Here is a 9665-nt window from a genome sequence, read left to right as displayed (position 1 = left end):
CATCTGCTGCAGCAGGAGCTGAGTTGCGCGGAGGATCCGGGCTCCCAGCTCAGCCATGACGAGCAGCAGCGTGGACATGGACTGCGAGAGGTGTCAGTGCCAGCAGGAGGACAACCGCACCGCCATCCTTTACACCCTCCTCAGCCAAAACTTGAACCACAGTCGGGGCAGCTGCAGCCCGGCCCACCAGCGCTGCCTGTGCCACCAGCGCCGGACGGTGTGCCTCCGGACACCCCACGTCACCTGCCAGGCTGCCTCCGACGTGCTGGTGAAAACCGTCAGCTTCATGAAAAACCTCCCTTCCTTCCACCTGCTGCCGCGAGGGGACCAGCTCCTGCTGCTGGACAGCTGCTGGGTCCCCCTCTTCCTCCTGGGGCTGGCGCAGGAGATGGTGACGTTTGAGGTGATGGAGACCCCGGCCCCCAGCATGCTCAAGAAGATCCTCCTCGATGGCCAAAGCAAACGGCAGGAGCCCGAACGGACACAGCCCACGCTGGCCGCCGTGCAGCGGCTGCAGTGCTGCCTCAACACCTTCTGGAGCCTGGACCTGAGCCCCAAGGAATACGCCTACCTGAAGGGAGCCATTCTCTTTAATCCCGGTGAGTGCTCGACCCTCTGAGCCCTGCCTGCTGGTAGCAAGAGAAGGCCCCGCATGTGTTAGCATCTAAAAACATATTTCTGGGCTTGGAGGACGGGCAGGAGCGTGCGTGAGAGCAGAGAGGGCTGCTTGCCTTATCGTTAGCACCGATAATGCAGCTGGCAGCTGGGAAGCGGGAAGGAGGGCTGTTAAATATAGCATTAAAAACACAGACCTTGTCGCTCTGCAAACAACAAAGAGCCCCGTACGTACTCTGTGGGGCTTGTTTGCCCTGTTAACTGTTTTTGCTCCTTCAAAACAGCAGCCCTGAAATAGCCACGTCTCAGCACTGCTGTGTACATCTCGTTAGCGTGGCTCTCAGAAACTCCCTCTGAGATGCAGGGGAAGGGAACGGGAGAAACCTGGAGCTGTTTTCCAGCCTCCCTCTTCATGGGCTTTTCCTCCTTTCTCTTGGCAGACGTCCCAGGGCTGAGAGCCTCCCTGTACATCGAGAGCCTCCAGCGGGAAGCCCAGCGAGCACTTCAGGAGGTCCTGCGGCCCCTGCATCCTGAGGACCAGGGCCGCTTTGCCCGCATTTTGCTGATTGCCTCCACCTTGAAATCCATCCCTCCTGCCCTTATCACAGACCTCTTCTTCCGGCCCATCATCGGCAACGCAGACATCGTGGAGCTCATCGCGGAAATGCTGTACGAAATCACCAGCAGGCAGCTGGCTCCCACGCCACGCATGGCTCTCTGAGCCTCTGCGCTCAGCTGCCAGCCTTGTGGACGCTCCCCAACACCTCACAGGGAGCAGAGAGACCCAGGGAGTGGGGATTTAGCAGGCTGGGTGCCTGGACTCTGCAGAGAACTGGCCGTGCATGTGCCTGTCACTAGCATGAGGCTGTAGGACTCAGCGAGGCTTCGCAGAGCACACAGGAAAACAACTTGGAGTCGGCAGATGTTTATGGCAGCACCTGCTCCACCTGTGCCAGTCTCAGCTTCAGGGAGCGCGCATGTATGTGACTTTCCCTGGCCTGTAGCTGATGATAAGTAGCTGCCAGTAAACTCTGTGACACAGAGCAGATGGGGTTAGCCTGTCCAGGTTTTTGCTCAGTGAATCCTTGGTCCCACTGAAATCCATGTGTATTTTGCTGCTAACTCCAAGAGGTGAGGTTTAGCCTCAGCTGAAAGCCTGTAACAGCTTGGTTATGCAGTACTTAGGTGTGCTGAGTACCCTGTCTTCAGTGGGATCACACACAGAGTGTTACCAAGTGGAATTTGGTCTGGGTGAAGCTTTGGTCTATCTCTATTGTGCATGAAATCTTAGAAATATTCATAAAGAATCTTCCTCAGGTACTAAGAGGGAAGAGGCCAGAGTTTAAAATCTTACAGGGTGTGCAGGCAGACAGATTCGTACTTTAAACCTTCTGTTAGATTGCATCTTTTCTTCACTATGCCATGAGCTGCAACAAGATTGTTTGCAGAGCAATGGATTACCTAAAAGCAGCTAAACCTACATCATGTAGTGCTGCGTGAATACCAGGGGCTCCATCCTACCCATCCACCATGCGGTGATTTTAGCAATATTGAGTGTCTCAGGCTGTGGTTTTACCTCCATTTCTGTGACAGGAAGAAACTCACTGAGCTGTAACGCTGCAGAAACAGGCAGAACTGACTTAGTGGCAGAAGAAAACATTCCTGTCTTGAGTGAGAGCAGGTTGTACATGTAGCGCGTCTGGAAAGCTCGCTCCTCCCGTCTGCAGCTTTTGCCACAAGTCGGATGTCAGTATTTTATAAGTGAACATTCTCGTGGTTTGTATATAAGATACAGTAAATTATTTTTTTAATAAAATGTTTTACACTTTGGAAAATGGCGTTGACTTTCAAAGATGGTGTTAAATTTTGGGGGTTCTAAGTTTCCAGAAATACTGGCTGCGGGCCTGGCGTGGGAAGGACACTAGAGCAAACAGTGACAGAGACTTTCCCTAGAGGCTCTCCATAAAAATCCTCCTGCCTCATCATCGCAGGGGAGCGTTGTGATGTGGACAGGGGAGCTGATTCACAGCCCCGTGGCTCGCAATCTCCTGAGCGCCCGGCAGAGAGAAACTTGCAGAGGCAGCAGAAGCGTGGCCTGTCCACACGCTGTGCCTTCCTTCACGCGCGCAGCCTCGCCCAGAGGGCTCCCTGCCAGCCTGCTGCTGGGTGCTGACTCAGCTAGATGTGCAGGAGGTGCCACCAGGCACCGCGACCACCACGTTTGCCGTGCTTGGTAAAGCCCCACGAGGCCTCCCCGTCCCCTCTTACCCACTGAAACCCCTCAAATTTTAGCCAGCAGCCCCGTGGAAGGACGGACTCCTTTGTCCGCCTGTCCCCCAGCTCTCCCCCCAGCTGCAGCAGGGTGACGGGCTGCTTCCAAGGTGATCTCAGCCCCTGACAGCTGTTTTCCACAGGGAAGGAGCGTGTGAGTCACCGGATGATTTCCGCAGGCCCACACCAGCCACAGGCACCGTGAGCCACACAGCGGTGACGCGTGCGTGAGTCACGGTGCACTGGGTGCCGAACAGCCCCATCGCCACGGTGACACCAAGGCAAACATTTCGGAACAAGGAAGAGCCCCCAGCCCCTCTGGTCCCAGCAGCTCCTGGGGATGGGATCCCCGCAGGTCCACCTGCATGGTGGAACCAGCCCCAGGTGGTACCTCATGTCCCTGCCCATGACACAGAGAATCCTAGAATCATTAGGGTTGGGAAAACCCTCCAAGCTCACCTGGTCCACCCACCCCCTACCGTCACCCACTGACCCTGTCTCCAAGCACCACGTCCCAGTGCCCTTAGCACCCAGTAAGATAACCAGAAGCTAATTAAGAAAACTTTACATGGTTGTCATCAGTTTTCTAAGGGATTCTCTTCTGTGAGTTCATATTAAGTATATTTTATTCAGATAATAAAGAGGATTTGTTTAATAACTAAGGAACCAGATGTTTGATGTTCTTAATTTCCATTGATGATGAGAGGACTGGAGCACCTGTCGTACGGGGACAGGCTGAGAGAACTGGGCCCGTTTAGCCTGGAAAAGAGAAGGCTGAGGGGAGAGCTCATCAATGTGTACAAATATCTGAGGGCAGGGTGTTGAGAGGATGGAGCTGGTCTCTTTAGGTGTGCCCAGTGACAGGACGAGAGGCAACGGGCACAAACTGAAGGCCAGGAGGTTCCGGCTGAATGTGAGGGGGGATTTCTGTACTGGGAGGCAGCAGAGCACGGGGACAGGCTGCCCAGAGAGGCTGCAGAGCCTCCAAAACCTGCCTGGATGCTGTCCCGGGCAATGTGCTCTGGGTGAGCCTGCTCGACAGGGGGTTGGACTGGGTGATCTTCAGAGGTCCCTGAAAACCCTGGCCATTCTGGGTTTCTGGGATTTGGGGATTCTGGGATTTTGGGGATTTTGGGATTTGGGGATTCTGGGTTTCTGAGATTTGGGGATTCTGGGATTTTGGGGATTCTGGGATTTTAGGATTCTGGGATTCTGGCATTTGGGGGATTCTGGGATTTCGGGGATTCTGGGGTTTTGGGATTCTGGGGATTCTGGGATTTGGGGATTCTGGCATTTGGGGATTCTGGGATTTCGGGGATTCTGGGATTTGGGGATTCTGGGATTTTAGGATTCTGGGATTTGGGCATTCTGGGCTTCAATGACTCAGTGCCCCCCCCAGCACCCATCCCCATTTCCCCCCCCGCCAGCCACCAGGCGGCGCCCTCCCTCCCTCCCCTCAGGTATCTGACGTCATCACCGCGCGCCCCAACGCGCACAAGATGGCGGCGCCCAGCGGCGGGCCCGGTAATGGCGGCGGGGCCGGGACCGGGGCCGGGGCCGCCCGGTACTGCCTGGTGAGCGGCATCCCGGCCGCGCTGCGCTCCGCACAGCTCCGCTCCTACTTCAGCCAGTTCCTAGAAACCGGCGGCTTCCTCTGCTTCCATTACCGCCACCGGCCCGAGCGGGGCTCGGCGGATGGCGGCGGGGGGGCGCCGAGCACCTGTTGCTGCCCGGTGGCCGTGAGGCCCGGCCGCGCCCGCCGCTTCGTCCGCATGTACTCGGGCAAGAGCTGGGTCGGGCCCGCCGGGGCCTCGCTGCCCGGCCGCTGCGTCGTGCGCAGGGTCCGCCTGGGCCCCGGGACAGGTAAGGACCGGGCACCGGGGGGACCGGGCACCGGGGTTCCCCTCCCCTCCCGACCCCTTTGGGCCCTGTTCCCAGCTGTTTAAAAGCTTTTCTGGAGGTTTTTAACTCTTTAATTTCGTTATGGGGCAAGAAGAGTTCGGCTCCGGGTCCCAGCAGCCCGTGTCAGCTGCTTAAAACCCTTCATGGGGGTTTTTAGCCCCTTAATTTCATTTTGGGGCAAGAAGAGTCGGTTTGGGGTCTGTTCCCCCTCCTTCTGATCAGGAGGGCCCTGATTTATCCCTCTCCGGTGCACGGTGTGTGTTTGGCACCCCCAAAAAAATAATTCCTTCTCTCTTCCAGCTGCCGAGTCATCTCCCAGCGGGGCGGACGCGAGGGCCGCAGGCGAAGCCGTGGCGGAAGCAGACTTGAGGCGGCTCCCGGAGTTCAACCCCCCTTCCTGCATGCCCTTCGGGAACGTGGGCACCCCCCTGAGCGTCTTCCTGGAGCTGATCCGTGCCTGCAGGCTGCCTCCCCCGGTCATCAAGAAGTTGCAGCTGGATTTCCCGAAGACAGGCTCATCCCGGAGGTATGGGAACGTGCCTTTTGAATACCAGGACACTGAGACAGTTATAGAAGAAGAAAGAGTTTACACCGCCGCGGGGGATGAGATCACGGAGGACGAGGGGCCTGTGGCAAGATCTGAAGCGACCGATCCAGCCAGCGCTGAGGAGGATGAGGGGCAGGAAAAAGAGGGAGAGGAGTCGCACTCGGATGACGTAAGTGGATTTTTCTAGTGCTATCTGAGGTCAGCCTGCAAAGCTGAGGGGGCTGATATAACTCCCAGAGCTCACTTTTAATCTTTTAGTTGTATAAATCAATTGTCTGACAATGATGTTAAATGTAGTTCTTCACGTCTTGGCGTGCTGAGCCCCTTGGTGCACGTAGCAGTGCAGACGTTAACACCTCTGAAACAGCTCGTCCAAGCTGAGCTGCTTTTGGGTTTCAGCACGAAGGGTTCGGTCCAGAGGAGTGAGCCTGGCTGCGGCTGGTGCTGCAGGAGGGGACCTCTGCTTGCTGCGTGGCCGGTCGGTCTGGCTCTGCTGTTGCTTGTAAATGAGGTGGCTGGAGTCTGAGGAGCACGTTAGGGCTCTGGCAGCGACACGCAGAGCATCACGAGTGGTTGACCTCGAATGCTCCTGCAGTACACGTTAGTCATTCAGAAAAAAAATGGCTTTCCTGACAAAGACTCCTAGAAAACTGGGCTGGACTGGCTCTCCAGAGACTATCTCGCTCCCCCCAGCAGCCTGTCTAGCCTGCTTGCCCAAACCCGTGTCATTAGAGGCAGCACAGTCCCGAGGCAAGCCATTCCCGTTCCTGGCTGTCCCGCCACTCTACGCCAGAATTAGCTCGTATGTCAAACCTCTGCTGCAATTTTATTCCATCAGGTTCTCCTAGCAACAGCGGGCACAGAGAACACTTTGTTCTGTTCCCTCCTTTACAGACTTCTTATTCAACAGCTGCCTTCGGTCTTTTCTTCTCCGTGCTAAGCAACTCTGCTCCCCTGGCCGTTTCTCACAGGCTTGTTTCCTGGATCTCTAGCTGCTCTTTTGGCCGTTCTTTAGCTGGTTAATGTCTCCTTGGAAGGGCTGTGCCCAAAACTGAGCAGGCAGCATAAAGCTGTCAGCCTGATCTGTGGTGGTGCCAGCCAGCTTCTCCTCTGGAACTGATAAAATCTCCTTCGGGATTGACTGGAGTGGAATTAATTTGTTGCTGGTGCTGACTTTACGTACAACACACCTGCTCCTTAAATGGGCATCTCCGCGTTACAGAGCGGGTACGCTGCTGAAAGCATGCCGTGAAGTGGGTGTGATGTGGTATTTTTCACCACTTCTGTCTGCTGACTCTGAGGATGGCATTAGTCAGGGGAATGAGGTCATCAGCGCCGGTCGTGTCAGTGCCTGAAAGCAGCAGGCTGAGACGAGCTCTGTCGACAAAGCTGTTTCGTAGGGGAGGCGTTGCAGCGGGTCGGGGGAGCGGAAAGGAGGCTCTGTGCTGCTGCTGTCACCCACCTCTGGCTGGTTCCTTTGCAGGACAACGACACCTGCGAGGAGTGGGAGCGCCACGAGGCTCTGCACGAGGACGTGACGAAGCAGGAGCGCGTGGAGGAGCGGCTCTTTGAGGAGGAGATCGAGCTGAAGTGGGAGAAAGGAGGCTCCGGCCTCGTCTTCTACACGGATGCTCAGTACTGGCAGGAGAAGAACGGAGGTAACGGTGGTGTCTGTGTCACTGAGCTACAAACTGCCCACCACAGGCAGGGGACTGGGGGCCCAGCCTGCAGGAGCAGGTAAATCGGGTACAGCCCTTCCAGTTCAGCTGCAGATGTAGGCAGGCATCTTGGCATTGCTTTGTAAACCTCCCCTTGATCACAAAACATGCAGAGGTTCAGGCCAAGGATCAGAAACCCCTCTGGTCCTACTGGCAGCCCCTTGGGTAAACACCGTGGCTTGTGTAGTCTCTAATGCCCCATTTCTTCCCATTTTGTTAGAGAAATCAGGGGGCTTGGCCACCAGCAAGCAGCTCTTCTTTGTCAGACTTCCACAGCCACCACCAAAACTGGTTCTTTCCTTTTTTTTTTGGCAGACTTTGATGAGCAGACTGCAGATGACTGGGACGTGGACATGAGCGTCTACTACGACAAAGGTATCTGAGCTTGGAAAAACTCCTTAGGAAACGGGGGAGGTTGGGAAGTTCTGACCCTGCAGAATTTTGGACGTGGGGAACGCTTTGGCTCTGTCATCCTTTGAAAGCGTCCAGGCCGTCAGAGCACTTGAAACAACATTTTTTCTCATCTGGCTGTGAGAGTTGCCAAAAAGAACAGGTTCTGCCTCCTCGTTGTGTGCCGCTCTGGGGGAAATCACAGCAGCAAACAGCTTTCCTGAGCTGTGCTGCTCTGACTCCTGCTTCTCTCTCCTTAGATGGAGGCGATAAGGATGCTCGGGACTCGGTCCAGATGTGGTTGGAACAGAGGCTCCGGGATGGCTTGGAGGACGGCTCTGTTTCAGGGCAGCAAATCGGCACCTTTGAGAGATACACCAAGGTGAGCTTTGGGCTGTGGGGGCAGTGCTCAGAGGGTGTGGGTCTTGGAGGAGGAGGAGGAGGGTTCTGGGGGATGCGGATGGGCTTTGTCCACCAACTCTGATGGTTTTTTTTCTCTCCCAGGGCTTTGGCAGGAAGGTGCTGGAGCAGCAGGGCTGGATGGAAGGGCAGGGGCTGGGGAGCAGCAACTCCGGAATGGCTGAAGCTCTGGACAACGAGGGTCAGAACCCCAGATGCAAGAGGGGGCTGGGGTAAGTGCCCTGCCCTGTCCTTCCAGCCCGTGTTTGGAGCCTCTGCCTGGGCTCTCTGAGCTGCTACTACAGCTACATGGCAGCAAAAGGGGTGGAGTGTGAACCAGGACAGTAAGGCTGTCCCAGGGATCCGCTGTCCCCGTGCAGCAGGCAGTGGGGCCAGCCCCAGCACTCCAAAACTGAACACATTGCTTGTCCTAGCAGTCCAGCATTCGTAAAGGGGTTGCGCTAGGTCAGGAGTGGAACCATTTTCAGGCTCATGCATCACAAGAGCACAGGGCAGCTGTGCTCAAGAATTAAGGGTCACCTCTGCTAGTTTTTTTTGTGGGGAGAGCCCGAGTGAGCTGAGCAAGACCTGCGTGCCTTGAGGGCTGGCTCTTGTTTTAGGGACATCTCACAGACAGGAACAGGACAACTGAACCAGCTCAGTCCTCCCTTGTAGCACATGGAGGAGACAGTCTGGGGTTACAGGGGTGTCTCACTGCCTCAGTGTTGGACCTAACACCACCCGCTTCCTTCTAGGTACCACGGGGAGAAACTACCAACGTTCAGCAGGGTGAAGAAGCCCCGGCGGGACGCTTCCGTCCTCATTTCGACCATCTACGATGATCCTGACCCCATAGACAGCGGTGACCAGCTCCTCAGGCGCCAGCCGCCCACTGCCATGAAGTACAGACAGGACATGCCCTTTGTCCGGGCATCGCAGGGCACTCTGGAGAGTTTCAGTGCCCAGTCACCCTGAGTAAAGACTGTCAGAGCTTTTTTTTTTAACTAGTGTTGCTCCTGTCAACCGCAGGCTGGCTCCTGCTGGTCTTGAGACTGGAGCAGAGTGTTCATATATTTATTTTTGGAAGAAAGGGTCTTTTAAAAAAAGCAAAACCAAAACTTGGTTGGTTTTTTTTTGGTTGTTTGTGTTTGTGTTTTTTTTCCCAGAACCAATCTAGTGAGAGGGGGAAATATTTGTTCACTGGCAGTGGGGTGGGTGTTGCATTTTATACTGGAGCTTTAAGGCTGATACTCCTGCCTGGATCAGCTGAGCCTGTGTGCTAGGTCTGCAGCCAGCTCATCCCAAAAACTAGAGCTCGTAGATCGCGGATCCTTGAGACCTAGGGGAGGACAAGTACAGACAGGGCCAGCTGTGGCAACGTAACTGTCCTGCAGAAAGCTTGCTGCTGGCCCGCAGCTTCGCCTTGCTTGGGCGTGACCATCCCACAGTCCCGGGAGAAACTCACCGGGATGAAAGACGCGCCCTGGCAGCCCTCGGGAGGCGTCTCCCTGTGGTTGTGTGTAGCGGCTGCTTCCTTCCATGGCTCTCCAAGGCCGATTCCAGGCTGCGCAAAGTCCCCTGGCCTGGGAGCTTTCATCCCGGTGACCTGGTATTGTGGCGTTAAATGTGTGTTAGGTGTCCTCTGTGCCAGCGGGCTCTGTCTCAGCCCTCCTGCTGACTTCGCACTCCTTCATTACCACCTCAGGGACCGCGCAGAGCGATTTCACATCGCTGGGGTTACCCCGAGGGGCTGGGTTCCTGCAGGGGGGGCGAAGCGGCGGGGCCGGGATTCGAACCCGGGGACCCGGGGCTCGGAGCCGGGG

General features: G+C 56.0%; 2 protein-coding genes across 2 annotated transcripts; both read left to right on the top strand.

The window, feature by feature from the left end:
- Positions 1 to 55: 55 nt before the first annotated feature.
- On the top strand, positions 56 to 1336 carry NR0B2 (nuclear receptor subfamily 0 group B member 2; the record flags this gene model as incomplete). The annotated part of the gene is made up of 2 exons (XM_084300876.1): positions 56 to 599; positions 1056 to 1336. The coding sequence occupies 2 exons, from the start codon at positions 56 to 58 to the stop codon at positions 1334 to 1336; spliced, it is 825 nt and encodes a 274-aa protein (XP_084157002.1).
- Positions 1337 to 4385: 3049 nt separating this feature from the next.
- On the top strand, positions 4386 to 8861 carry GPATCH3 (G-patch domain containing 3; the record flags this gene model as incomplete). The annotated part of the gene is made up of 7 exons (XM_084300820.1): positions 4386 to 4749; positions 5089 to 5504; positions 6819 to 6993; positions 7369 to 7428; positions 7704 to 7825; positions 7948 to 8075; positions 8598 to 8861. 7 exons carry the CDS (start codon positions 4386 to 4388, stop codon positions 8815 to 8817), a joined length of 1485 nt encoding a protein of 494 aa, XP_084156946.1. The 3' UTR covers positions 8818 to 8861.
- Positions 8862 to 9665: the final 804 nt, after the last annotated feature.

The sequence above is a fragment of the Netta rufina genome (assembly GCF_964035555.1).
Source record: "Netta rufina genome assembly, chromosome: 23".
NCBI classification, from domain to species: domain Eukaryota; kingdom Metazoa; phylum Chordata; class Aves; order Anseriformes; family Anatidae; genus Netta; species Netta rufina.
The sequence above is the reverse complement of the archived record's forward strand: the minus strand, read 5'-3'. Positions and strand labels throughout refer to the sequence as shown.